Source organism: Aedes albopictus, chromosome 3, assembly GCF_035046485.1.
Source record: "Aedes albopictus strain Foshan chromosome 3, AalbF5, whole genome shotgun sequence".
Lineage (NCBI taxonomy): Eukaryota > Metazoa > Arthropoda > Insecta > Diptera > Culicidae > Aedes > Aedes albopictus.
Window position 1 is genome coordinate 319,333,186 of NC_085138.1, and position 16,114 is coordinate 319,349,299.

At 40.2% G+C, this 16,114-nt stretch overlaps 1 protein-coding gene across 1 annotated transcript in view; it reads left to right on the forward strand.

The window, feature by feature from the left end:
* LOC109426896 (dicarboxylate carrier SLC25A8) overlaps nucleotides 1-16,114 on the forward strand; it is a 32,710-nt gene extending 16,596 nt beyond the window's left edge. The window contains exons 2-4 of the mRNA XM_062842606.1: nucleotides 92-507; nucleotides 14,973-15,267; nucleotides 15,344-16,114. Coding sequence (XP_062698590.1) covers nucleotides 373-507; nucleotides 14,973-15,267; nucleotides 15,344-15,924 — 1,011 coding nt within the window. The 5' untranslated portion in view covers nucleotides 92-372 and the 3' untranslated portion in view covers nucleotides 15,925-16,114. The remainder of the gene's footprint in view (nucleotides 1-91; nucleotides 508-14,972; nucleotides 15,268-15,343) is intronic.

The following is a 16,114-nucleotide window of genomic DNA, read 5'->3' on the forward strand; positions in this document are numbered from 1 at the left end:
TCCCATATTGATATCAATTATCAAAACCCAGATCGCGAAACCTATCATCTCATGTCTTTTTCTCACATTCCTTTTTTTGTTTTCGTTGCAGAATTCGGCTATCCGGCTCCCCAATGCTGCGGCAGCTGCTTGTCGTCGTCATTCGGTCAGCAGCGATCGTTTAGGCAGGACCTACAACGACCTTCCAGCAATTGCGCGTCACTTACGGGTGTTATGAGGCTAATAATAGTCAGTGTCTGAAAAACAACAGTGCCAAACTTTTTTTTTACGATTCTGTGTTTGTGTATCGTCTTGTGTGAAGCCCTCTTGCGTGGCCAATTACGCTAGCTAAAAACTTTCGACCGGACTTGGAAACACCAAAAGAGCACCATCATGAACAAACAGTTTCCGAAACGCCAAGAACCGCCCCAAACGTCAGTGGGGGTCAAACTGCTGACAGCCGGAACGGCCGCGTGCTGGGCCGATTTCGTCACATTCCCGCTCGACACCGCCAAAGTGCGATTGCAAGTAAGTACCACCGTATTAGTGTTTAGGCTTGATAAAGAACTTGTATACCTATCCAATCCTATTTCGTGCCTCTCTATGGGCTCAGGAATGCAATGGCTGATCCTGGATATGATCGATTATTTGTGCAGAAAATAGTTGATGAAATATATAAGCTTAATTGATGGTCATCTATTCAGCAGCTATTAACTTATTATCTTGTAGTTTATTTCTGACACGATTCAGGATTGGGTTACGTGGAAATGTGGATATGAATAATATTTAACCCTCTAATACCCAAATTTTTTATTTTGATCTACCTAAATATCATTTTTCGTCATCTGAAATCGATTTAAACATGTTTTGGAAGATGATTCTTTTTAATTCTCGATTTCGTGAATAATTTTTCAGTTTTTGATTTTTCTAATTTTTTTTTTGAACATCCTCACAGTTTTATATTTTTCCTGGAAGCCTATTTAGGGTACGGATTTTTTTAGATGAAAACATTTTGAGATTTTATGATTATTGTTGAAATATTTTTATTTTATTTTTTTTTCATAGAAAATTTTATTTTCCATGTAATTTTAAGGAAATTAATTTAAGAGTGTATTCGATTCCCTTAAACTATAAAACTAGGATAGAATGATTTGGGAAAAAATTTAAATATGTTAATTTTAGCGATTTAATACAAAATAAACAATGACTTCTAAAAGGTGACTAAAACATCAATTTTACATCAAACATCAATATACCAAAAACCATTTTGAGATACACGAAACAGTCCTAAATATCAGCCAAAAAAAAAAAATGATTCCCCACGAAACAAAAATTACAAATATGCTCAAACTATACCCCGTCTAAAGGCGGGATTGGGTATTAGAGGGTTAATTCTAGAAAAAATGTGTCTACTTTTTCAATAGTAGTTATAGCAAATTATCCAAAAGGCCAAAAATTATTTTTTTAGATCATTTTTGGACTTGTTGACCAAATTTGTGTTTCCTTAAAAGGACTTTTGAATAAGTCACCAAAATCACAAGTAATTGATTGAATATGCAGAAGTTCAATAACACTTTGAGGGCGGAGGGGTCATATGCAGTGCTGAAAATGTAATTTTGACTTATCTAGATTTGCTCACCTACAGCTGAAAGCTAGAAGCTGAACCTGAAAGTATGATATACGAAAAACTTGTGCGACTAGACCAGTCCTACAAGAAAGTCACGGAAAAAAACATTCTCAGTTTAATATTTCAGGTCAATGTCATCGACTATCTTCATAAAATGCCAATTGGCTTTTTAACGATGTTGAGATACAGTCATACGTAACTTTTTTTGGTTCCAACTTTTTACTATTTAAATAATCGGCGTGATTTTAAGAATATGTATTCTATATGATATTACACCCCACCTATAACCACGTCTGCTACGCAGTTATATGTTATACGATCAATTTCACGATTTTATAATTATTATTATTATTAGCTTTATTTACGAGGTTTCGAATTCGATTTCATGTGATACTGGGAGTAAGAACGCCAGTAACGGAAATGTCCGCTTAGTCTTAGACAGACACGCCAACTTGGCCAAATTATTGGGGGGCAAAGCCTAGTTTTTCTGATTTTTTGTATGGGATAATCGAAAAATCGTCAAATATTGGGGAGCAAAACGATGCTTGCCCCCCCCCCCCCCCTAAGTTGGCGCCTATGGTCTTAGAGTAAATTTTGCAGAAAACCACTAGAGTAATTCTCTGATAAATCCCTGGAGGAACTTCTTGAGAAATCACTGGAAAATCCGCCAAGAAATCCTCAGAAGAATTCACCTTTTGACAGCAGGGCAACTGCTCGACAGTTCCGCCCAGTACAAAATCCGACGAAGGGTGATTCAACAAATCGCTCCCATATACAAACAAACTTCAAATTGATTTTTAATCGTGAAAATTAGGATTTCAGTCCAGTTTGGCGAGCAAATTTAGAATATGAAGTTATCCTAACACCGTTTAAGAAGCCAATTGGAGCGTATTTGGAGGATCCTTGCTGGAATGGCTGCAGGAGTCCTAGTAGAAATTTTAATATGAACGACAGGGGAAATTCCTGGAGGAATCATATCAAGAACTTCTGCAGCAATTACAGCAGGCTCTCCTCTCATAAGAAATCAGAGCGGAAAAGCATAGCAGCAGATGTAAAACCCAGTAAGAATTGTTGGGAGAATCATAGAAAATAGAAGGATCCTGGAGAGAATTATCTGCAGGAACAGCTTAAAAAACTGAAGAACTCCATAAGGAACACCTGAATGAATTCCCGAATTAATTCTAGATGAGTCCCAAGAGGAATTGCTGGAGGCATCATCGAATGAAAATTTTTTGCCTTGATTTAAACCCCTGCGCACATAAATTATTTATAATCACACCAACAGATAAAGTTTGACGTTCCAGATGCATAAAAAGAAGAGGAATCTTGATTTATACTTTCTATTTCATTGGTTTAAAAAGTTGATAATAAAGAGACATGCTATTAATTCGATTTATGTATGATCTTAAAGACTTGAAAATATATAAAATTCAATGATGAAAAAAAATATATAAGAAAGGCTGAAAATCACTGTTGGGTGAATAACATGATCTTCAGGATAATTTTCTTTTCAAAATATGCATTGCATCATTGAAATTTCGAAAGCAGTTTTCTCTTTCAAAACAATAATATTTAATGAAAATGTATTCACTGCATTGCATTCTTCATCTGGAATACAGTCAATACATTTTCATAACGAACATTTGTGTTTTGAACGAGAAAACTGCTTTCAAAATTTCAATGATGACGATGATATCAATGACGAATTATTCAACCTTAAAATTACAATTCGGGAGTTTTTTTTGCTTCGATATAACGTAATGAAAATAAAAATGCAGTTACGTTATATCGATGTATGTATAACTGTAATTCAATTTTCTGAATCCACACGCAAAACTGGGCCGAAATCAAAATTTTCAAGCATTTTGGTGCTCGAGAACCTGTCTAAAAACAGTTTGAAATTGGTATTGGAGTGTTTTGATGAATGGCGTCTCGTCGGATTTTGTAGTGGACGCAGCTGTCATTTTTTTTTTAATTTTTATTAACATGTACTTTAACTTAATGCTAATTCTTCACTTCAGTTGTCAAAAGGTGATATAAGAAAATCTCGTTGAATTTGATATTGATATTGAATGAGGTCCTAAAAATCTGAAAAAAATCATAGTGGCACAGAAACAATGTTCTTCTTCTTTGCGTGACGTCCCCATTGGTACAGCTAGGGAATCCTCCACAAGTTCCGTCCGAAGTTTAACTGAAGTTAATTCAATGATTCCTCTAGTAGGCATAGTTGCACTCTGTCACTGTCAATGGTATGCAAATCGCTGATTTTGATAGGTCGACTGCGATCCAAGTCAGCATGCGCTCTCTTGAGTCACCGTCACTTTCCTTGTTCCATCAGAACTGGACTGACTGTGATGGTGTGTGGAAATCACTAATAAGCCATCTTTTAAATTCGTTTAAAAATCCAAATGAAGATTTACCTAGATGATATTTTTATATGTGGTACAAAATAACAAGTTTTGCATGTTGATCACAAAAAAGTTTGAGTTTCGGCGAAAACCACTAAATTATCACATCAGTTGCAATGATTGTGATCTAGAGTGCGGGTCAAAATCAAGTCGTTTTGATATTGATTGGTCTGGAGTGATAGTGACGATGGTGCAATATCAGTAGTCACATGACAAGACTGATATTGCGCAACTCTAGTAGGTAGTTTCTTCAGAGATTCCTCCATGGTTTTCTTCTCGAATTCTTCCAGGATTTTTTTCAGAGATTCTTCCAGAATTTTACTTCCTTCATCAGGGGTTTCGTCAGGGGTTTCTCTTGTAGTTTATTCAGAAATTCCTCCAAAAATTTCTTCAATGATTCCTCCAGGAGCTCCATCAATAATTCATTCAGAAAGTTCAGTTAATTTGTCTTGGAATTTCTTCTTGAATACTTTCAGGAATGCCGTAAGAGATTTATTCAGGAAGTTCTTGGTGGCTTCCTTTAGAATTTTTTGCATGGATTCCTCAAATATTTTTTCAGCGATTCCTCCAGAAATTTCTTCAGTCCCTTTAGATTTCTCCTGGAATTCTTTGAGGAATTTTCTTGAAGTTAACTAAGGGATTTTTCCTGCAATTTCTAAAGGGATTTCTCTAGGCATTCCTTCAGAAACTTCTAATGGGGTTCTTCCAGAAATATCTCCAGGATTTTTGTTACGTTTGTAAATTGTTGTGAACATTTTGTCAGTTTATTTTGTATGTTATACTAAGGTTTGTACATCTGTCCATGAAATTTAATGTGCATTTGTAGCGCTTCAACCATTTAAGGAGCGATCCAGTACAAAACACGCAAGCCGTCCCCTAACACGGACATCAAATTGTAGACGGTCTTGTGTTGTTGCCCAAATCAGAATGCCCCCTTAGGATTAGAAATTCCTAGACCAAAATCAAGCTATGAAAGCAGCAAATGCTGCGAACTAAAAGACAAACTGCCAACTAAAATACAATTCCAAGATGACTGATGGACCCAAACCAATAAATGAAACCTCGTCATCCTGCGATTGGACTACGTTATCTATTTAGATAACTGGGCACAATTAATGTTATCTGTTGCATGTTTGTGTTTGTACATTTGTACATGTGTACATTTGTGGGCTTCGTGGCCGTGCGGTTAGCGGCGGCAGTCGTCTAGGCGTATCGTAAGCCAGGGAGTGTGGGTTCGATTCCCGCTCCAGTCGGTGGAAACTTTTCGTCAAACGAAAAATTCATCACTGGGCCACTGGGTGTTCTGTGTTGTCCGTTGTCTAGTATAAGTAATGTGTTCAGTCTGTGCAGCCTTTGGCTGAAGACGGTGTGAATTGTCTTTATTGTCTTTAATGTTCCATTTTGTTTTCGTATCTAAGTTCCCAGACGTGGGGCCTGATACGGAAAATAAAATTTGTTACATTGGCGCCCAACGTGGGGCGTTTACAAGGTTCCATTTTATCTGTTACATTTTTTTCAGAGATTCCTCCAGCAGGTCATTCAGTGATTCCTTTAAGAATTTCTTTTCGAAATCCTATGGGAAGGATTTCTTTCTCCTTCAAGGATTCATCCAGGAATTCTTTTGTTCTCAAATTCCCTCAGGGATCACCAGGAACTCCTTGAGGGACTCCTCCTAGAACTTCTTCAAGGATTCTTTCAGGAACATCTTGAAGGATTTTTGCAAGATTTCCTTCTGAAATTTATTTTTTTGGAATTCTAGAAGGTATTTCCGTGGGTTCGCTTGGAGTTCATTGAAGGATTTTTTTCTGGAATTTCTAGACAGACTTCCCTAAGAGTTTCTCCTGGAATTCCTTCGGTGATTCCACCAGGAGATTTTCCAGGGACTTCTCCAGATCTCCTCAAAGGATTCATCTAGCAGTCCCTTCAGAAGGTCCTCCAGGAGCATTTTCAGGGATTTTTTTACAGGAGTTCCTTCAGAGGTTTCTCCAGTGGTTCCTGTAAAGATTTCTCCTGAAGTACACTGCCCATAACCGCATAACAGTAACATTCGACAGAAGTAGGCATTGGAGAAAATGGGACCCAAAGTTGCAAATTTTAATAGTATGGGAATGAACCGAAATTGTAAACATTTTTCATTAATTCGTAATCAATTGTTTAGTAATAAGATCTTCTACAGCACTTCTTGTATGCTGGACCTATTGTCAGAAAATAAATCGGTCGTAAGTATGATTGATGACACGCATTAAAACTAGTCTATTTTCCCAGTGTGACTGTTATGCGGTCACATCGGTTAAAGATGGTCAATGAGACAAAACGACTTGGTGTTTATTTCATAAATCCTAGAACAAATTTGAAAATTTTATTCAGGTAGTCGAAAGTACTCGTAATTTGATGATGATTCCCGATATTAAGTCAATAACAGCAAAATATGCAAATGTTACAATTATGCGGTTATAGGCAGTACACTCAGGGATTCCTCTAGGAGTCCCTCCAGGGATTCCTCCAGCAGTTTCTTAGCCGATTTCTCTAGGTAAGCCCAGCTTGCCTGTAGCATTAGGCTTTTGAAGGATGAATTCGTTCCGCACTACCTTTTTTGCAATTCACAGAAAATAACTTCGACGAATACGGAAACGCCTTTCGAACTGCATTGCCGTATAAAAAGATTTTTCTACACAACATCAGCACATAGCTGCACAACTTCCTCTTTCGTAAATTTCAGTGGTTCCAAATTTTCCGGAACATGGTCCAGTATTATGTATGTCGTCGTCACGGGAATCAAAAAGTTCATTCAGTTTTCTGTAGGTGATTACCCGTGGGGGCGTAAAGGGCGCTCACTCTCATACTTGATTGGATTGGAACACTCACGAATGGAGCTCTCGGACTCTGTCAGTTCTTACAACGTGGAATTAAAGACGGCAACCGCAGTCATTTATTATCGGCTGGAAAACAGCAACTTAAAGTGATACTTAGCAGCACTGACACCAAGAGATATTCCTTGAGGAATACCTCGACGAAATGTTGGAACAATTCCAAAAGGGAATTCTCCAGGAAATCCAGGAAGCGCTATAGGAAAATCTTTAGAGGTATCCTGGAGAAATCCCGTGACGAATTGTTGGATAAATTGTTTGAGTAATTTCAGAAGAGCTAACTGAAGACGGCCATAAATGTTTTTATAAATCCCTAAAGGGATCTCCGGAGAAATCCTTGGTAGAATTTCTGGAGCTATTATAGCATAAATTTCTGAAGAAATCTGAAAAGGGCATTCTGAAGGAATCCCAAGGAAAATTAATCGTAGCAGAAATTTTTGAAGAAATCCTTACAGAAATTTCGGGATACATTCCTATTCCTATATACATTCCTTGGAAACGCTCTGTAGGAATAGCAACAAAAGTTTTTGGAGGAATCCCAGCAGTAAGTATTGAAGAAATCCCAAGAAATATTTTTGAATGTATCACAGGAGGAACGCCTGAAAAAAATCTTAGGGACATACAGGGGATGGCCAAAATATTTGGGATAGGCAACTTTTTTTTCTCTCACAAAAAAGTCAAAACGCTGTAACTTTTCATAGAGTGCATAAAAAATTCTCAAATTTTGACTATTTGTTAAGCTACTATATGTGCATTATTGGTACAATTTTAAGCTCGATTGGTTAATCTTTCGCAAAGCTAGAATAAACACTATTTTTTAGACAACTTATTTTTGAACTGTCATATCTTGGAAATCAGTGAACCGAATTTAATGAACTTTTGAACGTTTATCAACAATACCTGGGTGCTTCTTATGCCATTAAAACATATGTATTTTTTGAACGTTGAAAAAAGTTATCATGGATTGAAACTTTTTGGATCTTTCTTGAAAAAATGTAAATTTTTTACATCAATGTCATTAAATTTTAGTGTTGATATCCAAAGATTTTCTGCTTCTGTTCTCAAGATATTTATGATAAGATGTATTAGAGCTTATTTGGATTGAAAGAATAACACATTTAGTAAATTTTGAATGATATTGTAAATTTGACTTATTTTCCTCTATATGGGTGAAAATGTCAAACCGGTATAACTTTATTCATCGTAAGAAAATATTACATTTTATAGCGTCGTATCAAGTATCAATATATTGTTGATAAACGTTTAAAATTTCATTCAATTCGGTTCACTGGTTTCCAAGATATGACAGTTCAAAAATTAGTTGTCTAAAAAATAGTGTTTTACCGGAACTATTCTAACTTTGCGAAAGATTTACCAATCGAGCTCAAATTTGTACCAATCATGCACATATGATAGGTGAACAAACAGTCAAAATTTGAGAATTTTTGATGCACTCTATGAAAAGTTACAGTATGTTGAACATTTTCGTGAGAGAAAAAAACTTGCCTATCCCAAACATTTTGGCCATCCCCTGTATATGAAGGGATCCTTATGAAAATTCACGAAAGAATTCCTGAAGTAACATAGAAATTCCTGGAGGAATCACAGCAAAAATTTCTAGGTAAATCTAGGTAGATCCCGTGCAATGTTTCTTAAATTTCTTGCTCAAATCTATATCTACCGGTGAACTTCCACCGGGAGGCAATGGCTCATGTTGCTATAGACAGTAGATCCAAGTGGTGGAGAAGCGTGCCCCACTTTAGTGTTGGACTTCTCGGACCGAGTGAACTTAGTTCACTGGGGAATAAGTCCATAGGTCGGTATCATAGGCTCATGAAACTGGTTCAGCTAGCGTGAATGAGGATAGATATACAGTTTATCAAACAGTCCGTACAGCTATTTTTTCATCAGAATAATTTTTCATTCAAATCTTCATAGCATTTTTATACGTTAATAAAAAAACGCTGAAATTTTGACCAATCATAAACAATATATTAAAGCTCCATCATTGGTAAAATTTTGAGCAAGATCGAATATGTTTTCTGAAAATTTTAGAACTTTTTGTAAAACTTATAAGATTTTTGAACTAATTTTTGAAACATTAAATCTTAATATGTACTGCCCCCCAATATTTGACGATTTTTAAATTTTCCCATACAAAAAATCTGAAAAACTAGGGAGAAAGTATATAGAAATATACAAAGTAGGATGAAAGGGACGGGCCAGGGATTGAACCCAGGACCTTCTGCATATAAATCAGAAGCGGTAGCCACTAGACCACCAAGCCCCCCCCCTTACAAATTTCTTAATATAATATTTTTATACAGGACCTACTAAACTACATATGCAGAGTAGGTTCTATGCATTTTTCGTTCAATTAATGCACTTTTATTAGTGGAAAACGTTTGGAAGATTATATGGGCAAAATATGATAAATTTATAAATATCGTCAACTACATAAGCAGATTTTTCATTTTTTTTTTGTAGTGAACAAATTTACCCTAACAAGATTGCATATTAAATGTTTATGTGTTAGTGTTTCCTCAAAACAGTTTGAAAATATTTCATCCAATATTCTTTGAGGTATAGAGTATTGATATTTTGTTTAATAAACCAACCATCGACCATGTGGTTTAAGGACAGCCTCCTGATCTGTTCTGTTCAGCTCAGTAGTAATGCAGCAGGAAAACATAGTTGCCAAGATATTTTGCACACTTTTGTACATAAACAAAGCACATTAGAATCGTGGATTCTGATTCACCTTGACCCTTGATCATCAGAACATATCGGATTCGGTGTATTCTTTTCGATACACATTGAGCAGCCAACCTTGCGTTGATACGCATTTTTGTAGCCTTCACGCCGAATAAAAAAAAAATACATATAAAATAGCACCCACCGAATGCGAACGGGCTAATGCATGCGCATCGATCACCTGGCGTGACCACCAAAATGTGATTTGAAACCGCGCTTTATTACCGCGTTTGGCGTTGTCGTCGTCGTCATCGACGCCGTCGTCTTCTTCTGTTTCAAACTGTTGTGAATCGAATTCCGTGGAAAAACAAACGTGTCAGTTGAACTAAACTGTGGTAGAGTAGTAGGTATCATCATCATGTTCATGAACTCGATCGTTTCCACTTTGTCTGATGCGCATCATTCGCGTGCAGCAACACACCAACTACCTAGTCTCGCGTGGACGTTGGACCAACCAATGATGATGCGATGCACGCGTCACAGTCCAAAGTCTAATACCGCGAGATCGAGATGCATGCTGGGCAGTATTGGAGAACGACTCGCGCATAAAGGGTCCAACGCCACGACGGCCGACCGGTCCTCGATCAGCTGTTCTATGCTGGTTGGTCCAACCCACGCAGCAGAGCTAAGGGGAAACCGGACAAGTTGACACATCAATCATCTCCTCTCCATCTGTTATGCACACGCGACGCCAACAAGGAGGCACGGCCTCCGTCGACAGTTATCTCGCGATGCGATTGAGTCTCGCTCGCTTCCACATCTACTCGGACCGATCTCGCTGATCAACGATCGACCGCGGAGTTGATTGCCGGCTCGCTAATGTATTACTACTTATACTAGTAGTATAAGGTGTGTTGTAGTAGAAGGAAGTGGGGTAGTAGGTGTTGTTTACTATTATGAACCGGTAGACCGCGACCGCTGTACTTTGAACCCCATAAATAGCACACAAGTGTCGATTCCTCGATCTAACTGGACGGCGAGTCGCCGACACCACCGTTAGTTCAATTCGAGTAAGACGCTGTGATAAGAAGGTTGAAATTTTAACAAATTAGGTTTCACGACACACTAAAGTCTGAAACGTTCTACGCTTAATCCTGATTTGATTGTTTTACCAAGTTCATTCATTTCGTTTATTCGTTTTATCAAATTCAAATTCACGTTAACCCTTTCCTTCCCACGACTTTGAACGACTATACTGCCTATGATCGCATAATTGTCCCATATGAATAGGAAACCCAGCAAAGATGCGACTGATATGCGATCATGGGCAGTATATCTATGCCAAAAAAGCGTTTCCAAAAAAAGTGCTTGAACGAAAGTTATTGCAAATTGGCTAAATTTTTCGAAATCAATAAAAAAAATTTTGGTTGTAAATCAATAGATTTTTGATTGTTTATCAATAGTTCCACTATTGAAACAAGTAGTTAGTAGTTGGGTTAACCTTATGAGGTTACAACCATATTCTAAAAATTATTGCATCATATTCATGTAATTCCGTTTGTCCCGAGTTCGTCGAAAATCGATGGTGCTCTGGAGCAACCATGGGAAGTAGAGGGTTAAAAAGTGTAGCAGGCCTCGCCTGATATTAATATTAGTAGTAGGCCTTGATTCTAGAATAGAAAGAAATTGTCATTAGTTAGCCAACCACCAATCAAGTCAGAAGCAATAAACCTTAGCTCCTAGCTACCTGTTTTATTCCCTTGGTTACGGCCGTGGTTACAGCTATAACAAAAAACATTCACTCAGGAAAATTGCCTCATACTTAATGGCAAATATCCATGTGCCAAACCACATCCAAAGTATATGCAACCAATACCCGATTACGCAGGCAAATTAGCGCATGAATAGTATGTGCTCTAAATTGTATGAGTCGTTGCTGTATGATGCCTCATCAAAAGTATGAGTCGCACTTATGGAGAAACTTCAGAGAATACCAATATGGCTGCCACAATGGCCGAGTTGGAACCCCACTCACGTTTTCAAGAGCACCAATCTTGAAAATTCGTAAACAAATGCGCTCGATTTGGAAAAGCTGCCTCTTTTTGCAAGTGAGCAAAGCCAGGATAAACAAGTGCGGCTTGATTCGAGGCCTCGTTCGTCAGATTTGTGCCTCTAAAGTTTGTATGAAAAGTTGCAATGGGATTTGTTGACGTTTCACCTTATGGAAAACATTTGTTTACCCCCATTGCAAAAATCCATGTCCCGGACACATAGAAGGAATGAAGTTTTTTCCCCAGTGTTGAGTAGCGGTCCTCGGTGAGATCCGAATGAACTGGATAGTTCACCCGAAACACTTACGCAGTTTTGCACATTGTCGTTCGTTTCGTTGACCATTCTGGTCGATCAGCTTCACACGACATCCGATTTCGTCTATGATTTTCCATAGCTCTGTGCGATCGACCTGGTATTCACGGTATTTCTGGAGGATTTGTCGTACGGTGAAGATCTGGTCCATTGTCGACCGGCCGTCGATAATGTCGGCTTGATAACATCCCACGAATTCATTCGTTTTAGGTAACAGACGAAGGAAGATGATCTGGGATAGCACTTTATAAGCAGCATTCAAAATGGTGATAGCTCAGATGTTTTCATATTTCATATGTGACCCGATTTTGTCAGACTTGCTGCGATTCCTATAAGAATTTCTTCTGAAATTCTTCCAAGAAGATCCTGGCTGGTGTTCTGCCAGGAATTTCTTCTGGAATTTCGCCAGGAATTCTCCATGGGATTTTCATAAGAATGTCTTCAGATCTATCCCCAAGATTTTTTCCATGCAAACTTCCTGTGCTACCCCCAGAAGTTTATCTTGAGGTTCCTTCAGAAGCTTCTGCTGGAAATCCTCCGGATATTCTGGTGGTATTCCTACAGGACTTTTCCCAGAAATTTCTACAAGAACTCCTCTGGAGATTTCCCAATTTCTCTTAGATTTCTTCCAAGAATTCTTATTTGACTCCTCCCAGAAATTTAACCGAGATCCCTCTAGGGTTTTTTGAAGAAAAACTTCTATGGATGCTTCAGTTATTTCTCCAGAAGTTACTCAAACAATTTATCCAGGAATTCCTCAGGGAATTTCTCCTAGATTCCTCTATAATGATGGTTTTATGGGAGGTCCTGAGGCTTTCTCTTGGGATTCATCCAGGATTATCGCTTGGTATCTAGAAATTTCTCTCGTGATTCCTTCCGAAATGCCCTCAGATTCACCTAGATTTTTTTTTCTGGAAATTCATCCAGAATTTTTCGACCAATTTCTGCTGGAATTTCTCTCAGAATTGGATTGCTGGAATTTCCTGGAAAAATCCTCCGTGGATTTTTCCAGGAATTTAATCTAGAATACTACTTACTTACTTTTAGTCCTGAGCACCCATGGTGGGGCAGAGGGCCGAATTGAAGGATCTCCATCCTGGGTATTTGTCAACCATCGCCTTGACCTGTGGCCAAGTCAAATTTCTGTCGACTTGCTTGATTTCCTTGTTGAGGCTGCGCCGCCATAAGCCTCCGGTTCCGCCTCTGCTGCGATGTCCTGCTTGATTCCAATCTATCGCTTGTTTGCAGATTTCGTTCCCGCCCCTGCGTAGAGTGTGGCCGACCAACCTCCAATTTCGCTCCCGAATTTTTGTCGCTATTGGCTTTTGATGACATCGACGATGGAGCTCCACGTTGGAGATCCAATTGTGAGGCCACCATGCCCGAATTATATACAGCGGGCTTCTATTGATGAAGACCTGCAGCCGTTGAGTGTTCTCCACTGATACACACCAGGATATACGTCTGCCCAAAATGGTACCAGGTGTTCTGGATCCTGACTATCAACCGGTGCAGACAGGTGGCCACCGTGATGAGTTCAGTTTTGTTACTTCGTTAGTTTTGAGTTGGTAAATTACATCCTTACTCAGCCGTGTGAACTGAAGTACTTTCCTTCTCTACAACTTGGTCTTCCGCGCCTACATTCTCCATGCCCTCAAGGTGCTGATCAAAATGCTGCTTCCACCTTTTGATCTCTTCACTTCCGTTCGTCAACCAGATCGACGTATTCTGACTCGCGACATGAAGCTATTGCGGGTAGGATGCGTTGAGCTCTTTGTTGAGTTTCTGTTAGAATTTTGGTGTTTCTTAAGAACTGCACAGCAGTTATATTTCCCCGTACTCCGCTTCTTTCAGGCGACGTTTCATCTCAAGAAAAAGGCGGGTCTGCTGTTTCTGCTTATCTTGTCTCACATTTTGTCGGGTTCCAGTTAGAAACATTTTTACCCGCGCTGCGTTCTCCTTCAAAATCGCTCTGCACTCCTCCTCGAAGCTTTCGTTCCTTCGACTCCGTCGTTCCACGTACCTGATCGTGCTCTCGAATGCGTTGTTGATGGCTGCTTCTACTGTATTCCAGCTGCCCCCAGAGGGGCACATCGAGCTCACCCACTTTTTGCAATGTTGGCTCGAGATTCTGCGTGTATACTGAAGCCGGCCATATCCTTGGAGGCGGCGAAATCGATGATTCTAGGCCGTTTTCGTTCGTCAACTGGTGGGCGCTGAACTTTCCATTCGTCGGTTTGAATTCCTCCTCCTGGCCTACTTGAGCGTTTAGGTCTCCTATGATGATCTTCGAGATTCGCGTAAAATGTATTTTTGTTGTTATCATCAGTGCTTCCGGAGTGGGGGCTGTGCGCGTTGATAATGATGCAGTTGAAGAATCGACCCTTGATCCTCAACCTGCACTTTCTTCAGTCGATCGGCCTCCAACCGATCACGCGCATATCGCCCACCACGGTGAAAGCTTTTCCCAGCTCGCGTGAGTTGCCGCAGCTCTGGTAGATGGTATGATTACCTCTGAACGTTCGCACCATGAATCCTATTCGAGAAATCTCCTGCAGCGCTACGATGCCGAACCCGCGGTGCTTCAGCAGATCGTCGAGTATGCGGGTGCTCCCAATGAAGTTGAGTGATCGGTTGTGATCGGCAGTTGCACGTACCGAGTTTCCAATCGCAAGTCCTTTTTGTTCGCTGGGGTCTTTGCCGTTGGTCTCAGTTCGTATTATTCTATTGATGATTTTCCGTTACCCCTACTTTCCGGAGGACCATAATGCACAATTGTGCTTTGCTCAGAGTCCTTCCCTGGCACTCGGACGCTGTTGTGGAGATCTGACGCTGTTGTGAGCCGCTGGAGAACAGACGCTCGGGCTTGCAGAATGACCATAGTTTCCACCTGGATTGATTACCCGATTGCTTTACATGCGTAATGTTATTTATGGACGTTTCCTTTAATCCTTACCTATAATATATTTTGATCAATCAACTATTCTCGGTATGTCCACTAATCTAATATGTTTTATTTCCTATCTCTTTCAGGTCCAGGGTGAACAGCCAGCTCGCACCGCCCCCCTAACTCAGACGGCCGCACCCAGAGGTGCCAGCGCGTTCCAGGCATTCAAGCTAAACCCATCGGCCATCCAGGCCATTCCCGGTGCACAGCATGTGCAGTACCGTGGCCTTGTCGGCACAATCACAACCATCACCCGGCAGGAGGGCTTCCGCACGCTGTACAGTGGCCTGTCGGCCGGACTGCAACGGCAGATGTGCTTCTCCTCGATCAGACTGGGCCTGTACGACACGGTGAAGGAATTCTACGGATCCATCTTCAAAGGTAGCTATCATCTATCCTAGAAGAGTTCTCCATATTTGTCAGATTAACTAATGTTTCGTCCTATTTCTCCAAACAGAAAACGAAGCGGGCCTTCAAATCATGACTCGAATCTGCGCCGGTTTGACCACCGGTGGGCTAGCCGTTGCGCTAGCCCATCCGACCGATGTGGTCAAGGTGCGCTTCCAGGCTGCGTCCCGCTCGGGCAACAACCGTCGGTATACTTCCACACTGCAAGCATACCGTACGATACACCGCGAAGAGGGCGTCCGAGGCCTGTGGAAGGGAGCGATACCCAACATCGGGCGCAACGCCATCGTCAACGTGTCGGAGATCGTGTGCTACGACTTGGTCAAAGACTGTCTCCAGCGGTACGCCAACGTCCCGAATGACATCCGGTTACACTTCAGCTCGGCAGTGGTGGCCGGATTTGCCGCCACTGTGGTCGCCTCCCCCGTCGATGTGGTCAAGACCCGATACATGAACTCGCCCAAGGGTCAGTACCGGGGAGCACTCGACTGTGCCATCAGGATGGGCCGCCAGGAGGGAGCGGCCGCTTTCTACAAAGGTTTTGTGCCATCGTTTGCCCGGATCGTGTCGTGGAACGTTGTCATGTGGATAACGTACGAGCAGCTGAAGATGGTCGTGTTTAAATCGTAGGGAGGGGAACACGTTGCCTTTAGATAGAATAAGCTTATTTTTACACTTTTTACATAGACTGGAGATTTTGAGAATCGTGTATATTTTTATATTTTATGACTACCAAGAATATTGTGATGTAAAAAATGAGGAAAACGAATATTGTAAACGTGGATATTATCTGTATAAAGAGTATATTTTGACCAAACAA